General features: G+C 40.0%; 1 protein-coding gene across 1 annotated transcript in view; it reads right to left on the bottom strand.

Annotated features, from left to right (window-relative positions):
* Positions 1-230: 230 nt before the first annotated feature.
* Positions 231-20,339, bottom strand: part of ATP10A (ATPase phospholipid transporting 10A (putative)) — a 125,839-nt gene continuing 105,730 nt past the window's right edge. The window contains exons 13-21 of the mRNA XM_067559986.1: positions 18,829-19,013; positions 17,084-17,405; positions 15,956-16,032; positions 8,850-8,975; positions 5,300-5,500; positions 2,678-2,758; positions 2,481-2,585; positions 2,032-2,219; positions 231-1,559 (exon numbers count right to left, since the gene is read on the bottom strand). Coding sequence (XP_067416087.1) covers positions 845-1,559; positions 2,032-2,219; positions 2,481-2,585; positions 2,678-2,758; positions 5,300-5,500; positions 8,850-8,975; positions 15,956-16,032; positions 17,084-17,405; positions 18,829-19,013 — 2,000 coding nt within the window. The 3' untranslated portion in view covers positions 231-844. The remainder of the gene's footprint in view (positions 1,560-2,031; positions 2,220-2,480; positions 2,586-2,677; positions 2,759-5,299; positions 5,501-8,849; positions 8,976-15,955; positions 16,033-17,083; positions 17,406-18,828; positions 19,014-20,339) is intronic.

The following is a 20,339-nucleotide window of genomic DNA, read 5'->3' as shown; positions in this document are numbered from 1 at the left end:
AGACTGCTACACATTGAACGTGCTCTCGGTTCCCACTGACTTATATCTTACCACGCATACAACATGCAATCACCTCCCCACCTAATGATCTTTTTACAAAGCAAAACAGTTTTTCTTTTAAAAAGGAATGGCCTGACCTGCCGAATGCAAGCTATTTTTACTGACTGCAAGTGAAGTACTGAACTCTGATTAACGACAGACTGGGTAACCACTTGGTAATATGGTCGGTCATTTATTTATTGTTTTTATCATGACAAATAAAATGCTATTGATAAGATATTAAAATATGGTGACATTTATAAGATGCTACTGTATTTATACGGTGGTGAGACATTGTTAACATTTACAAAGAGGTATGGTATTTCCAAAGTCCTGGCCAGCAGTTTCCCCCTTAAAAATCTGATTGTCAGACCTCATAGAGGTTTTTCATTTTAAATCAGATGTCAGATTATCCAAACTGCTGGGACATAGTGTTATCATTATGTTTTCCCCTCCCTGATTGCTGAACCAACTATAATCATGTCTGTAATTGCTCCTGAAATCCAATACTTTTGGACAAGGTAGGTAGGTCCATTGTTTACAATACTTGCCAGAATAAAAGAGAAGCAACTGAAAAATAAACATACTGCATTTTCTTATAAAATGAGATGAAAAAATAAAGCGATATAACTGGAACTTTCAAGATTTCTTTCTTTATATTTAAAGCTCTTATTTCAATATATAGTATTTAAACATTTTTTAAATAAAATTGTTTGTACCTTTGATTTCTTGTTTCATCTTTGGAAACAATTTCACCATAAATCTGTGCAAACGGAAAATATATTAAATGTACTCAAGGTCCAGGTCATAAGAAGGTGGTTTCAAGAGTTTCACTTTTACAGCAATCAGCTGGGGTCCCTTTAATTTTCTCCTGGAAGTCATTTGAGTTCTGCCCTGGTAAGCCTTTGAAATCCTGATGCAAAGAAGATATGGAGCCAAGCACAGACATGTCCTGTACTTCATTTTGTAAACGTCTTGTTGTAAAACGTTGTAAAACTCTCCCAAACTGACTAAACAGGGGAGTTGATGTGATCCTGTTCAATAAACTGAAGCTCGACTGGTCTACTGTTGAGTTCCATGGGAACGTTTCTACTACAGAAATTGACTCCATCTCCAAAGCATTGTGAGTATTTTCGTGAAATCCCAGGGGTCGTGCGTCACTATTTGCCATGGAGGAGTTTTTATTTTTCCCACACAACAGAGCTCCAGGGGGACAGGCAATAACACTCAGTCCTGTTGTGTGTTCTGCCTTTGTGTTTGATGGGAAAGCTGGTTCATTGCCATGCTGAGATGGTTGCGAAGTGGGGTTTTGGTTACAGGCCTTAAAACAATCCCTAGCACTGGATTGAGGATTCTGTGGGGAATGTTCTGCACATGGTGGTTTCTGGGGAATGGATTCTTTTTTGATATTCAACCTGTTCAGAATCTGATTGCGCGTCTCTGGATCCAATCTATTCAACTGGCGTCCAAGCTGAAGCTGGGTTGGAAAGACTGTCCCTTGAAGGGTTCTGTATAGAAATCTGCAGGAGGAAAAATATATATATGAAAAGAAATCTAAGAAACAGGAACTGCTTGAGATTTTATCATGAGAAAAGTGTCCACAGAACAGAGTATAACAATTACTTTAAGATGAGGAGAGCTGGATACAGGCAAGTAACACAGTTAATTCATTTTCTTTAGATTGGACATTTAAAATAAAAAGATTGTTCAAAGAAGAGCTCTGAGTACCCTGACAATAATTTGATTTACAATAACCAACCACCAGTGATAATACTAATACACAAGTAATTGGATTCTGCTAGCCAGCAGCTTTAAATAATCAAATGAAGATAATAATATGCCTCAGCTGGCTGACAATAAAAAAGAAAAAATTTTAGAAAAGTCCCTCACCCCCAACTTCTATTCAGGCATATCCCTTTGCCTTTCCTCCACTTCCATCACAAACAAAGAATATGAGCCACTAGCATACGCACACAGGGAAAGATACTGTACCTGGGCAGTAACGCAATAACTGGTGTTATAATGCAAGTCAAGTAAAACATAGGCTCTCCCATCAATTTTTCCATAGTCCAGTAAGGATTGGATGGAGCGTAACATATTGGGCAAGAAATGTTATAAACCAGAGCCACAATGAAAAATAAAAGGATACTGAAGATACAAGATGACCAGTTGAGCAAAGTCTAGAAGAAACAACAACAACTGATTTTTAACTTTCTGGTACAAAATCCAGGCACAGAATGTATTTACATCAGTGTAATTTCATAAATCCTTATTCTATAAACAGGATTACAAAACTGCTCACAGATTTAAACCATTTTGATGTTTGGTTAAAATGCTTGATAAAAATAGAAAGTGCTTTTCTTGATTTTAAAGAGTGACACTAAGGAAATAGGTAAAATATCCCAGAAGGCGCCTATATAATTGTCCTGTAGACAACTTACCCAAGTTTTGGTTTCAATAGCCAAATGTAATATGATGGTGAAAAGAGCCATTGTGACGATGGGGGTTCCCCAGGAAAATATATCCACCTCTGAGTCATAGTAAGTCTGAAAAGAAGGAAAGGGGATTTACTCTAATCTGTATTTTCAAGTCTCCTCCTCACATTGCATGAAATAGGATGTCTGAATGGATAACTTACAAAATAAGGGATGAAAAAACAAACCAAGCTTTGATAGAGAGCATCAATCATGTTCATCCAAAACATGTGTGGCTGGTACTCCTGTGACACAAAAACACATAGTAAGAGGCTAATGAAGAAGCCACTTGTTAGCACCAGACAAAAATCAGAATTGAAATGTTTTTCTTCCAGTGCTTGTGCAGACAACCTCATCACTCTTCTCTCTTCCCAGGCCAACAAACCCCACTCTCCCGATGGAATGATTTGCTGGGATTTCTATGACCTGAATTTATGCTTCAAATTATCCTCTTCTGTGAATTTTTCCACAAGAGGGTATAATTTGGAACTAAGGTCCTGATCCAGCAAAGACTTGGGCATGTGCCTAGCTTTGTGCATTATAATTAGACCTATTGACTTCAATGGAGTACATACTTGTAGTATGTACATTTCAAACACATACTTATATTTTTTCAGGATTGGGATTTAAGGGCCAGATTTTTAAATACAGCTTGGTGCCTAACTCCCACTAGGGGGTTTAAACTACATTTAAAAATCTGGCCCTACATCTTCTACATACACAATGAAAGACTATATTCAAGAAAGATTAAATATGAAAGTATGCAGCTTACTTTGAAAGAAAAACCCAAAACAATATTTAATGAATATTTACACAGCAATATAATCACTCCTTAAGAAACAGGACTGAATTTTACTAACCCATTAGGATAAATAATTTAACCATTTTTTACATTTACATGAATTATCATACAGAACAACTGGGTATAGAGGAAATCATTTTGTAAACATCAGATCTGTAAAATGCTCATTTATTTTACTAATGTTCTTACGCAGGTTATACATTTCCTGTGATAAATATTTTTTTAAAGAATTCATTAAGCTCCTTTTTTCCGCTAACTGAAGGTTTCCTAAGCCTAGAAACGAGACTCTCATAAAACTCTTATGGTCTTTGGTCTAATGAAACAACATGTAAACTGATTCAATTAAAATCTTTTCCAAAGAGAAGAGTGAGGATATTACTGGCTATCTACAAGCAGGAATGGCATAGCAGGATTTTCTTTATAAGCCTTTTTAGACAGGTATTCAATGAAATTGCTAAATAGCACTCAAAGAATTTCAGAATGGCTCATGGATTCTACTTTGAGAAAGAATTCTACTGTCTTAAAGAAAGAACTTGAAAGATTTCTCTTGTCAATCTGCCAACTCTTTTTTCAAACCAATCCATCCTTTAGACTGGCTTGTCAATGAAGAAAACCAAACAAAACCTCCAAATGGGGTTAAAATGTAGCTAGCTATTTTTGTCATCTTTTGATAGGGAAGTAAATGGGGGTATTAATTTTGTAGAACTTTAATTGCAATGTTCTGGAGCAGAAGGCCAAAGTACAGAAATATAAAAACCAGAAACAACACCTGATAAAAAAAGAGAGAATCAAGACGAAAGCACTAAAATGAGAATTTCTACAATTCCCCACCTCTTCTTTCAAGAGCAGTGTCTAGAAATATTACTAGAAACTCAATGCACCAAATACTGAATACACTATTGGTTGAGAGAGTCAATGATTCCCTTCAGAGGCCAAGGTGCCAGCTGTCTTGGAGGAAGCTGTTGTAAGGCTTCCAATCAAGAAGGCGTCTCTTGACACTTGATAGTCTTGCCAACCTGAGAAGCCACCTCTCTCCCCTTATAATATGAGTGCAGTTGCAATCAGCAGGAGTGGTCTAGCTTGATGGCCTCCTGCCCCTTTCCTCATAGTTTAAACAGAAATGGGCTGCAGATGTGTTCTCCAGAAAGGGTTCTGGACTCTGCAACTAACTTCATCACTTGGTCTACCAGAGTCCGATTTGTTAACCTTCTAGGCACACTTCCAAATTCATCCTCCCCCCCTTGGGGAAGGGCAAGGGATTGACAGAGTTCTTGTTTTTGGTGGGTAAACATTGTTACGTTATGGTGGGAACAGCCCATTTTACTCCATTATAAAATATATAAAATATATAAAATGACTTTTATTTGTGTTTATATTTGAAATAGGTGTTACAGCACCTAGATCCCCGAGTAGGTGCTTAGTATAAATTGGAAAAAAGCAAACCCACTAAGAAACATAAATCCATATATTTTAAGATATTGATTACAAAAAGGCTTTTTATCTTAAAGGTAGTTTCTGGCATTTAGATATTTTGGTTAGGATTATTTTAAGGGATGTCTACACTGCGATAAAAAAACCCAGCCTCAGAGCCTGGGTCTGCTGGCTCAGGCTTCTGGAGCTCTGGCGCAGGGCTATTAAAACTGCAATGTAGACATTTGGGCTTGGACTGGATTCTGGGCTTTGAGACCCTCCCCCCACATGGGGTATCAGAGCTCAAGCTCCAAGCCAAACCTGAACATCTACACTACAATTTTATAGCCCTGCAGCCTGAGCTCCGTGAGCCCGTCAGCGAAGCCAAGCTAGCCCTGGGTATTTTATTGCAGTGTGGATGTAGCCTTAGAAATGCTAACACGCAAGAAAAACACTTTCTCAGACTCCCATTCTTTAGCTTTACTTGGTGCCAATGTGTCCTTTGCCAACAAGACTGGTTTTCACTACAACTCATGACCATCTGCAAAAATCTACTGAAAGGCAAAGTTTTTACCTCCATCTTCTGGCCACTTTTGTAGAGCTGAGGTAGAGCAATTAGCACTTCAGCTGGTATATCCTTATCCAGCACACCAGTGATCAATTGTGGAACAGACGAGAATAATAAATTAAAGAAGATCAGGTACCACTGATCAATCATTGAAGACCCAGAGAACCCGCAATAGAACTGGTACCAAAAGAGAAGGGCCACAAACATCTGCAACCAAAACAGCAATACATGAAGCATGATTAGTAAGGAATTTAAAATCAGTAGGGGAAAAATAGTGTGAATCGCCCTACATCATCTCTCATTGTTCTGTGAAATCACATTGACTCCGGTCCTGTGAAGATTCATGCATGTGCTTAATCTTAAAATCATGAATAGTCCTACTGAGGACACCTGTGGACGTTATTTATTATTCCCATTCCCACTACTCCTGCTTAAAGTTAAGCATGTGTATAAGTGCTAACAGGATTGTGGTCTTAGGTATGATTGGGGGTTCTGCCTCACATGAAATTAATTTTCAGTTCAGTTAGAACACTCTACTACAAAATGCAGCTAAACTTAAATGAATAATGATACCCTTTTTTTGGTGGCGTTCACCATATATTTCATGAATGCAGATCACGTTGTGTTGTTTATTATTGTCATAAGAATGACAATGTTTCTATTTCAAAATCTTGTGTTGGTTTGAAAATTTTCAGGAGACTCAGCTTTCTCAAAAAGGCAAAGTAGATGGAATGAGGATAACCGGGCCTTTTACCTCTTTTCAAGACCGTAATGAGAGGAGCACAGCCAGGACAGAACTATATGTTTAGTGAAGTTATGTTTGATTTGTCTTTGATTTTCAATTTCATCTGCTTAACAGTGGGTGGAGAGGTATCAACCTATAATCCTCGCTTTAAAATAAAAACGTAAATTATTTGCACTGAGGGAGTGTGGTGACCCTGGTCTTGGGAATGCTGCATCCAGCTTAGTTGGGATCACCTAGAAATGGACAAATCACACAACCCACTTTTTCTCCCATGTATAGACAACCAGACCAGCAAGCCTGAACTGTCTGTAGAACAGCTGGGGTTCATTTAAACTACAGAGCCTAGCTGTTAGCAATATATCTACCTATAAATGGAAGTAAAGTATGTCTGGAGGTGAGGAAATGCTTGTCTCAGCTTTGAGGGGAGACTGGATGTCACAACCTGCACCCTGGAAAAGGGAGATGTAAGCTGGCGGGCAGGTTGACTGCCAGCAAAGGAAATTAAGCTCCAAGTCTCAGTCCTTCTAAGGCCCTGTTCTCCAGGCTTGTAGGCTATCCACCAAAGAATCACAAAAACAAAAAGCAAATCAACTGAAAATACTTAGCAGTAATTCCTCAGAGGCTTTCCCCACTTTAACTAGCTAGGAGGAGAGAGGACATTCTCTTTCCCTTAGCTCCCATTTGACCCAGCTTTCTCTTCCTTTTATACTATGCTCCAAGCAGCCACATGACCAGCTGGGAACTATCCTGCAGCACCTTTTTTAATCCTGCACCATGGTTTCTGCAGCAATCTGGGTCTTAAACTATGAGCTAAATAGGTTCTACTGCAGAATAGAAAATGACATAATACAAGCAAATGGAAAACCATGAGGAGACAGAAGATCTAGTAGAATATATGCAGTTATCTTGATTCCCTGTGGACAATTCATCAAGAGTGGTCTCCTTGTAAATGAATCAGGTACTTAGAGGAAGTTAGAATTCTCTTTCCCTGAGAGAAGCTAGTCTGACATATTCAAGTCTATAAATTGGATTTCCCACTGTGGTTTCAGAGTCAGTAGTAACTAGGACTGCTCTTAAGGGCACTGAAGGCAGCAAAAGTACAGCAAACACACAAAAAAAGATTCTTAAGTTTCATTCAAGCCCTGGGGCAACAGCTTCAGAAAATGTCTGTAGTTGGATGTCTTACTAAATACAGCATGAAAAATAATACTTGTAATCAGGGGGTGAGGGTGTTAGAGGAAATGTAAGATTTTACAAGAATTGAACAAAAATGCAAATGTATAAATTGAATCCTTGTATGGAATGTAGTTTCATATACGTTTTGAGTGTTTTTATTTAAAAATAAAAATGCTCCGAATACATTTCTCTGAAAGTGTAATATTCCACTTTCATTGATGAGATTCAATATTACCATGATGATGGGCACATCAGAAATACACAGGAAGGATGGGCAGATGCTCAACACATCTCAGGATCAATCCTAGAACCTAAGCCTGTGTACAGTAGAATTTTTCTGTAAGTTTCCTGCCATTGCATTACCATAGATGCAGCTCCACCAATGGTAGCCATGGTTGGAGCACTAGCATAGGCAGACTATTCAAATTTGGCTTGCTTTTTAAAGCTCAGTGAGATCTTCAGAAGTTCAGAATTTGGAAGTGTTTACTTTGATTAGTTTTTGAAAGCATGCAAATATATCATTCCTGATCAGAACATACTTAGAATATTTGTATCGTGCATATGTTAACTCAAAGATAGCTAAATTATTTTGATTATTTGCCTAGCACGCCCTCAGTGTTCCTATGCTGGTCAGCAATTTGAGCAAAATTCAGTCTGTCCCAAGACAATTAAAAATTATCCTTTGGACTGAGACCAGACATAGAATCTTTAGACCAAAAGGTATTTATATGAGAAAGTTATGAGCAGGGATTATATGGAAGTTGGAAATAAAACTTAGCTAGACTGAGTGCTACTTGCCCTCTCAATTAGATACAGGTGGCTAGATCCTCATTATCCTCTGGAGCATCAGGAGTGCTGTATGGCCTGGCGCCATCCTACTCCTTCATGATCACTACTCTCAACAGAGTGAGCAGGCGATGCAAATCCACAATATCTTCATGCCAATAATTCTTACATGCTGAAAGAATCCTCAGCTGCCTCTTTGAGTACTGCGTGAGTGATGCAAAGGGGCTCAGGCAGGGCTGAGGAGCTGAGTTTCTAATGGCCCAGTATCTAGTATGGCGTTATTCATGATTGGCACTGGTGTAACTGGGAGGACATTCAGGCCCATACTTTGATATGCACTGCAATATGTTCCTTCCACAGTGTGTTTATTTGGCTGAAAGAAGTATGGGAAAACAAAAACCACTTCCAATATGGTTGGCTGATAAATACAGAAGGCCCAAATTTAGTTCAGATCACTGGGGATAATTTACAGTTTGCATAAGCAATTAAAAAAGAGGATTAGGAAGAGAAAACACACCTACTACTACTTCAGACCAGCACATGGTGAATTTGGCATGAAAGGCTGCTATGTCTAGCCAGCTAGATTTTTGCAAGATGTACTGATCTATAAAGAAGCTTTTGTTAAGCAGCACTTATTCATGTTACCTCATTTACACATTCTGTAGCACACTATAGCTCTCACAGAGTGGGACCTGCTATTCCTGTGAATGGCAGCCAGCTGTCTTTCAACTCTGCAAGTTTCTTTGCAGTTTATTTATAAACCATTTGAAGGCTGACCTCATGTTCATTTCACACGAAATAAACCCTGGAAACATGCGGAGCCACAAAACTGCCAGGTTAAACGCTTACTGCATTTTTGTAGAAGAAATACAGCACCATATTGGCAAGCCGGGAATAACACCAGTGCCCGTGAACAAGCAAGAGCTTCTCCAAATGCCGGAACCGTGGAACTGCAAAGTCACTCGCCATCACTGCCTTCAATGCAAGAAGAGTTGAAATCATTATTGTGAAGCATCACCTAAGACACACAGACAGTGCACTTGACTGCAAACATCCACAAACTTAAAGCAATCGTAGCTCTATTAAAGTCCAATGGAATTGGATTAGTTCCATCCTCATGTAAGTGAAAGAAGAGTCTTGTCCATTGTGCCCTCAATGCTTTCAAAAACAGTTAAAATTTTATAATGCCCAAAAGCAAACCAGGTGAACAGAAGGGTGTGCTGTCTGCCAGGTGCTAAGATACGGGATGTGGACCTGAGGCTGAAGAGGATCCTAACGGGAGTGGGAAAGAATCCACTGATTGTCCTTCATGTGGGTACAAATGATATAGCTGGCTTCTCGCTGGAACGTATCAAAGAAGACCATGCCAGGCTGCGGAAGACTTAAGGAAATGGAGGCTCAGGTGATCTTCAGTGGGATTCTGCCTGTCCCTAAAGGAGGACAACAAAGGCGTGACAAGATTCTGATGATCAACAGATGGCTCAGCCAGTAGGGCTATAAGGAGGGCTTTGGGATGTGTGGTCAGTGGGAGGCATTCATGGACAGAGGACTGTTCTCTTGGGATGGACTTCACCTGAGTAGGGAGGGAAATGCACTTCTAGGATGGAGGCTGGGACAACTGATTTAAGAGAGGTTTAAACTAGGGAGTTGAGGGACATGGTTGGGAGATGCTCCATGCCTGATTTTAGCATTGAGTGGGAGGAAAATGAAGTAAGAAAGGACACAGCAGTGGGGACCAGAATGGACATTAAGTGGAAGGGTAGTATAGATACCAATCTAATAGGCAATATTGGCAGTAGAATGACTGTGCCAAATCAGGTAAGGAACGTGAGCGAAGCCAAACAGCAAAAATGAAGATGTTTGTATACCAATGCAAGGAGCCTGGATAACAAAATGGAGGAACTAGAGCTACTGGTAGAGGAAGTGAAACCAGATATTCTAGAGATCAGAAATATGCTGGAATAGTAGTCACAACTGGTGTACAAATATTGAAGGGTATATGCTGTTTAGGAAAGACAGATAAAGGTAAAGGTGGTGGAGTAGCATTGTATATCAATGTTAAGGTAGACTGTAAAGAAATTAAAAGTGATGGAATTGTTAAAACAAGTCTGTCTGGGGAAAAATCACATTGCGGAAGAAAACTACTAGAGTTTCCCCTGGGATAGTGCTTCGGGGTGTGCTATAGACCACCGGGATCTGATTTGGACATAGATAGAGACCTCTTTAAGGTTTTTAATGAAGTAAATACTACTGGGAACTGTGTGATTATGGGAGACTTTAACTTTCTGAAGCTTGCATCCCAAGGATGGTGAAAAAATTCATAGGCAAGAGTTGTAGACCAAACTGGATGAGTAAGCATCTCAGACTGGTGATTAAGAGAAAACAGAAAGCCTACAAGGAGTGGAAGATGGGAGGGATCAGCAAGGAAAGCTACCTGTTGGAGATCAGAACATGTAGAGATAAAGTGAGAAAGGCCAAAAGCCAAGTAGAGTTGGACCTTGCAAAAGGAATTAAAACCAATAGTAAAAGGTTCTATAGTCATATAAATAGGAAGAAAACAAAGAAAGAAGAAGTGGTACCGCTAAGCACTGAGGATTGGGTGGAGGTTAAGGATAATCTAGGCATGGCCCAATACCTAAACAAATACTTTGCCTACGCTTTTAATGAGGCTAGTGAGGAGCTTGGGGATAGTGGTAGGGGGCTAATGGGAATGAGGATATGGAGGTAGAAATTACCACATCTGAGGTAGAAGCCAAACTCGAACAGCTTCATGGGACTAAATCGGGGGGAGGGGGAAGAACGGATAATCTCCATCCAAGAATATTAAAGGTACTAGCACATGAAATTGCAAGCCCATTAGCAAGGATTTTTAATTAATCTGTAAACTCAGGGCTCTACCGTATGACTGGAGAATTGTTAACATAGTTCCTATTTTTAAGAAAGGGAAAAAAAGTGATCTGGGTAATTACGGGCCTGTTAATTTGACCTCAGTAGTATGCAAAGTGTTGGAAAACATTTTGAAAGAGAAAATAGTTAAGGACATTAAGACCAACAGTAATTGGAATAAAATATAACATGGCTTTACAAAAGGTAGATCGTGCCAGACCAATCTGATCTCCTTTTTTCAGAAGATAACAGATTTTTTAGACAAAGGGAATGCAGTGGATCTAATTTACGTAGATTCCAGTAACACATTTGATACAGTTCCACGTGGGGAATTATTAGTTAAATTGGAAAAGATGGGGATTAATATGAAAATTGAAAGGTGGATAAGGAACTGTTTAAAGGGGAGACTACAATGGGTCATACTGAAAGGTGAACTGTCAGGCTGGAGGGAGGTTACTAGTGGAGTGCCCAAGACCAATCCCTGGGACCAATCTTATTTAACCTCTTTATTACTGACCTTGGCACAAAAAATGGGAATGTGCTAATAAAGTCTGGAGATGACACAAAGTTGGGAGGTACTGCCAATACAGAGAAGGATCGGGATATCATACAGGAAGACAAATTGGAGGATTAGGCCAAAAGAAATCTGAGGAGGTTCAACAAGACAAATGCAGAGTCCTCCAATTAGGACGAAAGAATCCCATGTACAGCTACAGACTGGGGACCAATGGGCTAGGCAGGAGTTCTGAAGAAAAGGACCTGTGGATAACAGTGGATAAAAAGCTGGATATGTGTCAGCAGTGTGCCCTGGGTTCCAAGAAGGCTAATAGCATATTGGGCTGCATTAGTAGAAGCATTGCCAGCAGACCAAGGGAAGTGATTATTCCCCTCTATTTGGCATTGGTGAGGCCACATTTGGAGTATTGTGTCCAGTTTTGGGCCCCCCATACAAAAAGGATGTGAACAAGTTGGAGAGAGTCCAGAGGAGGGCAACAAAAATGATTAGGGGGCTGAAGCACAGGACTTATGAGTAGAGGCTAAGGGAACTAGGCTTGTTCAGTCTACAGAAGAGAAGAATGAGGGGGGATTTGATAGCAGTCTTTAACTACCTGAAAGGGGGTTCCAGTGAGGATGGAGCTAGGCTGTTCTCAATGGTAGTGGATGACAGAACAAGGAGCAATGGTCTCAAATTGCAGTGGGGACATCTAGGTTGGATATTAGGAAAAAGTTTTTCACTAGGAGGGTGGTGAAGCACTGGAGGTGCTAGGGAGGTGGTGGAATCTCCATCTTTAGAGGTTTTTAAGCTGTGGCTTGAGAAATCCCTGGCTGGGATGATTTAGCTGAGGTTAGTCCTGCTTTGAGCAGGGGGTTGGACTAGATGACCTTCTGAGGTCCCTTCCAACTCTAATCTTCTATGATTCTATGATTCTTCTAAGATCTGGATGACCTTGTAAACTGGAGTAATAGAAATAGGATGACATTTAATAGTGGAAAGTGCAAGATCATGCATTAGGGACTAATAACAAGAATTTCTGCTATAAACTGGGGATGCATCTGTTGGAAGTGACAGAGCAGGAGAAGGACCTGGGCATATTTGTTGATTGCAGGATGACTATGAGACGCCAATGTGGTGTGGCCGTGAAAAAAGCTAATGCGGTCTTTGGATGCATCAGACGAGGTATTTCCAGTAGAGATAGAGAGGTGTTAGTACCATTATACGAGGCACTGATGAGACCTCATCTGGAATACTGTGTACAGTGCTGGTCCCCCAAAAAGATGATTTCAAACTGGAACAGGTGCAGAGAAGGGCTACTAGGATGATCTGCGGAATGGAAAACCTGCCTTATGAGAGGAGACTCAATGATCTTAGCTTCTTTAGCCTAACTAAAGGAAGGTTGAGGGGAGATATGATTACTCTCTATCAATACATCAGAGGGATAAATACCAGGGAGCGGGAGGAATTATTTAAGTTCAGCACCAATGTGGACACAAGAACTAATGGATATTAACTGGCCATCAGGAAGTTTAGACTTGAAATTAGACACAGGTTTCTATCCATCAGAGGAGTGAAGTTCTGGAATAGCTTTCCAAGGGGAGCAGTGGGGGCAAAAAACCTAGGTGGTTCCAAACTGAGCTTGATACATTTATGGAGGGGATGGTATGATGGGACAGCCTAGCTTGGCAATTGACTGATCTTTGACTACTGGTGGTAGATATGCCAATGGCCTGTGATGGGATGTTAGATGGGGTGGGTTATGAGTTATTACAGATAATTTTCTTTGGTGTCTGGCTGGTGAGTTTTGCCCACATGCTCAGGGTTTAACTGATCACCATGTTTGGGGTTGGGAAGGAATTTTTCCCCAGGACAGATTGGCAAAGGCTCTGGGGGTTTTTCGTCTTCCTCTGTAGCATGGGGCACAGCTCACTTGCTGGTTGATTCTCTGTATCTTAAAAGTCTTTATACCATGATTTGAGGATTTTAATAACTCAGTCATAGGTTAGGGGTCTATTACAGGAGTGGGTGGATGAGGTTCTGTGGCCTGCATTGTGCAGGAGGTCAGACTAGATGATCATATTTGTCTCTTCTGACCTTAGAATCTATGATTCTATGAGGTGCTTCAGACAACATACAAAATGAAACAGTCCTTGCCACTAAAAGATTACAGTCTACACTACAGATGGTGACATGAGTGAGAAACAGTAGGAAGGAGGTGGGGTGACAATGGACCAAGGGTTATAGTCATGTGATTGCATAGATGATGATGGGTATAAGATTTTCTCTTTGTAAGAAATACAAAGAAGACAGTACTATAGATTTATTGTGCAGAAGAAGGGAGTTTTCAGGAGGGATTTAAGTGAGGAGAGTGAGAAAAATAATAAAATGCTACGTCTCAATTAATGGAATTAAAAAGGCAAAAAACCCAAATAATTTATTTTAATTAATGATTATGACCTTGGCTTGCAAAGGTTTGCCCCAGACACATTCCCCTGAGATCTCAGTATTTTGAGGAAATTTATTTTTATCCAGATGCAAATTGTCTAAATTGTCTGTGAGAAATAATTCCAGAAGAGGTTCCCCTGAAATTTTAGAAGCTGCCAAATCACATCTACCATATGAATCACCACAGTTTCTTTCTATATCATAGCTACTTTTGACTGACTAAAATTCAAAGTAAAGTATGCCCAAGATTTAAGGCCTCAACATGAATGGAGCAGTATATCAGTAGCTTTAGATCCCTCCATATCACTGAGATGGCCACAGATTCCGCAGAAAGTTGCATTGGTTTTTAAATTTACACGTTGTTTACCTTATTCATTCTCAAGGATGCCTATAACTGTTTTCTTCTCTCCTGCCCATTCTCTCATTTTATAAGGAATGATGAGGTAAAATTGTTTACTTCTCTTAATTTTTTTGTTTCCATCAAATTATTCTAAAACACATTATGAGAGTTTTTTAAAGATCTGTAAAGATAGTTTTATCTTATTACATGTGCATATTTATTTTATCTCAGAATATCAGCTTGGATTTTACAAGTTCATTCTCCTCCATTCCCTCACCCCAATTTTTGCAAAGGAAAGAGTGATTCATGCTCCATGCTGCTCCTTCCATAGGATGTGAAAGAAAAATAAATCAGTCAGTTTGCTGACTGGGAGATCCAGATGCTTGACTCCTTTGAAGTATCTGCATGTATACAATTCTGACAGCTGCTGATAGTACAAAGACATACACGATTTCTTATAGAACCCTGGGATCAAAGGCAGGAGATCCATAAACCTTGCCACTACGTGTTAACATCCAGTAAAAAATAAACATAAAATAGGAAATAATCCAGGTGGTTTAATGGAATAACAAGCGAAGTGACAAGCTTTCAGATCAGAATGCACTGAAATAGCTAGGGACACAGAAAGACCAGATGTCTAAGAATTACAAGATCAACTGAAAAATGGAACTGGAAGGAGGAAAACAAATTATATATATATATATATATATATATATAATTTCATTATAGCTGGGAACTAAAATGATGTTCACGAGAAATCAGTGGCTTGAGTTCACACAGAGATGGTGATTGGAATGACTTCAATAGGCTTTGGAATGGGCCTTGTCCAATCCTGCTCAGCATTCCTCGCTTGTTAAGCTATATTCAATCCAAATGTCCTCCATGCTTCCCACAACTGCAGCATGGAGGATCTTGATTACAGGAAAAAAACGCAGTCTTATTTCTTTTTTACTGCTCACCATATATAGCAACTTCAGAGTGCACGCATCATCCCTCAGCTACCTTCCCATAATGAACAATCCATGGATGGTGAGTCCCCTTGGGATTGCACTGAAGCAGAGATTAACCAGAAAGAAGGCACCCATTGGGTTGGAGATTTCCACTTCCCAAACTAGCACTAACTCTCACTGCAGCTACTCATATTCCAAGGACTGTGGAGTAAGACCCATATCCTGCACGTCGCAGCAGGGAGAGGGGAGCAGGCCTTGTGCACTGTTCAGGCTTATTGTCTGAAGAGGTTGGCTTGGAGCACAAGTGGCAAATGCAGCTTTCTGAGGCTTATGCACTGCAATGCCACCTATCTTAGCTGCATTAGGTAAATAGATTTGTTCAGTCATGCCACAAGTTAATTTTACAGGAGTAGTGCAGGAGGTAGGAAGAATAAAAGCAGAGAAGGAAAATGCAAGGAGGGGGAAGTCAATGTAATCTTTATTTATTGTAGAACTAGTACATAGTTGAGGGTTTTTTTTTAAATTAATAACTGATATTTTAAAAAAGTGAATGCACTGAAAGACCTCTTATAATTTGAGTTCTATGAAGTGAAAGCAACATGTTTAGGATCACCACAGATTGGAGAAGAAACATATGCTTGAACTCAAGCACAAGTGATTTTTTACAAAGTCCAACTGGTACCCCTCAGGGCAGCTTGCAACTTCCTCATTTACTTGTGCTGTCTGTCAAGAGGTAACTTGTTCTAGCTGACAGGGAGGCAAGATGCAAGTAGACATATGGAAAACACTTGGTCCAACTTTTTCTTGGGGAAACTTTTCAATAAATAAACCACATTACCTGCATGCCCTCTGGACCAGAGATCCCCACACCCACATCCGCCACTTGGATCATACTGACATCATTAGCTCCATCACCTAGTAACAATAGAATGCAACATTGTTTGATATTATTAAGCAGGGATGATTAATGGCAGAAAAGCAAAGGGAAAATAAGTGATTATAGAGCATCAGTCAGAAAAGATGGCAATGGGACCTGGTTTGAAACATCTGTACTTCATGGAACTACAGTTTCAAAGCCTTAGAAGGGACCGCAAAGGCCTTCACATCTATCTATCTAGGTTTTTGTTATACCAGGCTAAAGAAACATAAACCGAGTACTTCTAAGTGGGTCTTTTTAATGGGACCTAAAATACAGAGGTCATGTCTGTGCTGGAAGAACATGAAACAGTCCATGTGCAACAGGAAACAAACCCCTGAAAACATTCCTGCTGCAAATTAACTGACTGTCTGGAAGTATTATGGGACTCTACAATTGACCAGGAGGCAGAGCGTAACTGGATAAACTCTGTGACATTAGATTCAGAGTGGGGAAAGGAGGGTTGTGTGAGGAATAAGACGAGCTTTCTCAATTTAAAGTGTGGGAACCCTGTGGGTGCTGCAGGATTCTGAACTGGATGACTGACAAAGTCCCCACCACCAACCACACAATGGAAAATGGTTGTGAAGAACTATGTTAGCTGATGTGATACTGACCACAACTTTGCAATCACTGTAGTCCTGCACAACTGGTGTTCAGCACCGTCACCAACTCATAATAAAAAGTTCAGAGCTGTGAGTTTAATCATGATTAGCTGAAATGATGCTGAACACAAATTTGTCCTGATCTATACTGCAAAGTGATGATCAACATGGTGTCAGGTCAGCCCACTCAGTTCTTCACAATGGTGCTTGAACATGGCAACATTTTTTAGAGTAGACCAGCTCCATTTGGCCATCTTCTGCAGGAAGTAATCCCAGATGCTACCTTAGAATCTCTATTTTTGTTTGGAATAAATGAGATTGAGCTCACAGAAGCATTTTCAAACTAAAATTGAAACTTTTAGGCTTCTGAAGTGGCCAGAGGAAAAGGGAAATTCCCAGGGGGGTGTGTATGTGAAGACAGGTTCATTTAAATGGAGATACTTGCCTATTGCCAAGGTCATTGCTTTGAGTTTATCTCTGACTAGTTTTACTACCATGCTTTTTTGCAGTGGGGTAGAACGACAACACAGAACTGAGCGACATCTCCTGGCTAGTGAAAGAAATTTTTCTTCTAGTGTTTTATCCAGTGCATAAGCCAGAGTTTTTCCATCAATCACTAGGCCCAAGCTGGAATGCAATGAAGATGAAGGCGGAGAGAGAGGGCCAAACCCAACTGTCATGTTTCCAGTAGTCTTGTCCATTGCGTTGTTTGAAAACTTAGACTCTATATATTGTAGACACTGGTCCAGCAAAGCAGCACTTGTTTCCTGAGATAAAATACAAAAAAGGAAATATGTTTAAGTGGAAGTGGCTGCTGGGGGATCATGTAATCAGCTTACTCTGTTGTAGATTTAGAAATGGGAGACATTGGAGTCCGCAATATTGATTCTACTTTGACAGTTTTTATTTCTATTAGTCTTTCCTCCTCTTTTACCCTATCTAAAAACACTTAATTCTTGTTGCCAAAGATACTGCCAGCATAATTAAATAAAGGGCTCCAAAGCAATTCTGTTTCCTTTTGAACCTGCAGTGCTGTCTTTTAAACTAATTTCTTTCAGCTTCTTCTCAGAAGAGTAGAGTTGATATGTTATATGATGAGGATCAGTACTGGGTTAACTATGGTGATGGGTATCACAGAAATGCCTATAAATCAAATAATTAATCATGTATTTGTAAATGCCAATTAAAGGTTATTTAACTTATTTTAAAAACTATGTCCTAATCAAACTTAATTAACAAAATGTATTGCTAACATCTGAACATTTCAAATAAAATGCTACTAGTCTTGTAACAAAATATTTTCAAGTTATCAGAAGTAAAGAATTGAGATCATAGGAAATCAATTTACCAGCTAACTCGATACACTGAAGAATGGAACATCCTGTTATCTTTTCTTTCCTTTACAAAGGAATTGTAGCTGGATAGTGCTGGGCTACCTCCAGTTATGGATTTGAAGGCCGATTAGATCACCACATTAAATTACTTTGGTGCTATTAACCTGGTTCCTTCTATGTTTGACCATATCAGCAAACCCGTTGCTATTGTGTATTTTAGACAAGCTGAGCAGTGCCTGAGTGTAGCTTGGGTTATCAGTCCATCATGACTCTGAACACTGAAATTCAAATATTTTCCTTACCATCAAATGAAAAAGTTGATGTAGCACAGTATGGATCACTGAATTATCTAGTATTATAGTCCATTGGTTTTAAAATAATTATTCTCAATAGGCAGTTCATTGTTTTCTCCTTCAAAATATGTATAATAGATTGCTTTTGTATTTGCAGTTGGTGGCAATAAGAAATAAGTGAGTACTATGAGTGAGTACTATGTCCCGGCATACCTTACTATGTCCTACATTAAAAAGTATGCTAAAGAAAGGCATTCATATTACGTTATGACATATATTCATGTGTAGGGTGCCCGCTGCAAATAGTTCTAACATACTGTATACATTTCAAGTTCAGTCATGATATAAGACACTAGTATCTAGGAGTATAAATAATTAATAAATAAATATCCACATACATATCCTATCCCCAAACTATAGATTGACCAGGAAGAAGAGAGAGAAAAAAAGAAGAAGAAGGGAAAAAAGCAATCATTTTAACTGCAGCTGCCAAAGTCAAAGCAAAACTAGTTCACATCTGGACTTCAACATAACGTTTAACCATATGACAAGGATCTGTTTACCAGTGATTCAGCATTCAAGGTGATGATTTCCTCATCATGATCTAGTAGCTTGCATGCATAAGCTATATTAATGGCTGTTTCTTGCTTGTCTCCAGTGAGAACCCAAATTTGCAGGCCAGCTTTGCGTAAGTTTGCAATGGTTTCTGGGACACCATCCTGTAAACGGTCTTCAATACCAGTTGCACCTGAACACATGAACAAAGCAAATAAAGCAATTAAATAAATACTTTGGATACTCAAACTGTTACATCATGAGCTCATCTTAACATCTGGTTTTGTAAACACCAGTTGCTTTCACTGGAAATAACTCTTCTAACAAATGTAAATGAAATTCTGACCACTATGATCACTACTGATGACAGCTTTTTTGCTGGCAGCAGAGGGACTGTGAGGAGAGAGGAAGGATGAGGTTGAGGCAAATCAGTAAACAGACAACAACATCCAGAATTCAAATCCTAAAAAGCAATCTGCTGACATCACCGGTACCAACAGGATTAGAATACCCTCGCTGGGCCTCTTCTCTGCATCCATTACTTTTTCTGACTCTTGACAGGGAAGATACTGTTGCTCCCAAGGGCTACTCCATCCTAGGAGGTCTTGTTTTGCTTCCCTCAGGCTACGTGGCTAGCAGGGTAACAGGGTCTTGTGCCCTTTAAGGGGATCTTCAAGAGGGAATTTAATCAACTACCGGCTGGATGTCTGGTAACAAGAGGCCTCGACCAAGCCTCTCTCTGCTCCACTGCTGGTCCTGGCTGTCGCAGCATGACATGGCAGAGGATAAATAATAAAGTCACAGAAATATAGCGCTGGAAGGTGTTGCTGCATAATTCCCAGCATATGCCCACCCCTCGCACCCCCATCCACTCGGTGCTAACAGTAAAACCGTGACCTGACCTTATTAGGCTGCAGCTGTTGTTGTCAGCATTTAGTTGTTATGCTGCTACCCCCCCATAAGAAAACCGCCTACGCTCCCCAGTGCCAATGTTGTTCACAGATGTCTTTGTTGCCCACCGATAACGGGCTATGTATCCCGTGCCATAACAGCTCTACCCAAGGCCACAGGCCTCGTCATAGTCTGGCACGTACTAATGTATATCCCTCCCCCAATCCAGAGCTACCAAACTCATTCTCTAGTATAAAAAGGGGTACGCCCCATGCCCAAATTGAGAAAGCGTTCGCCAGCCTGATCACCTGGACCACCCCGCTTCTCCCGTTCCCGTACTCTGAACGCAAATCGTGAAAGCCGGCCCGTACCGAACGATATGCTACGACTCCTTCTCTGTTCCTAGTGGTGAGATAGAAAAAGTAACTGCTTTGCCTGTTTCTCTGCCTGCTTTATATGATAATCATTTAAGCTACGTATTAAGTATTACAGCATGTACCCCATATTCCTTAATAAAATTTTGTTGTATTATCCAACTGACTGATTATTGACTCTGGGGGATCCATAACCTGTCGAGACAGAAGGGACCTCCATAGGTCACCTAGTGCAGTCCCCTACACTGAGGCAG

The sequence above is a fragment of the Emydura macquarii genome, unplaced genomic scaffold, assembly GCF_026122565.2.
Source record: "Emydura macquarii macquarii isolate MOO-44397 ecotype Brisbane River unplaced genomic scaffold, CSIRO-AGI_Emac_v2 contig_2207, whole genome shotgun sequence".
NCBI classification, from domain to species: Eukaryota; Metazoa; Chordata; order Testudines; family Chelidae; genus Emydura; species Emydura macquarii.
The sequence above is the reverse complement of the archived record's forward strand: the minus strand, read 5'-3'. Positions and strand labels throughout refer to the sequence as shown.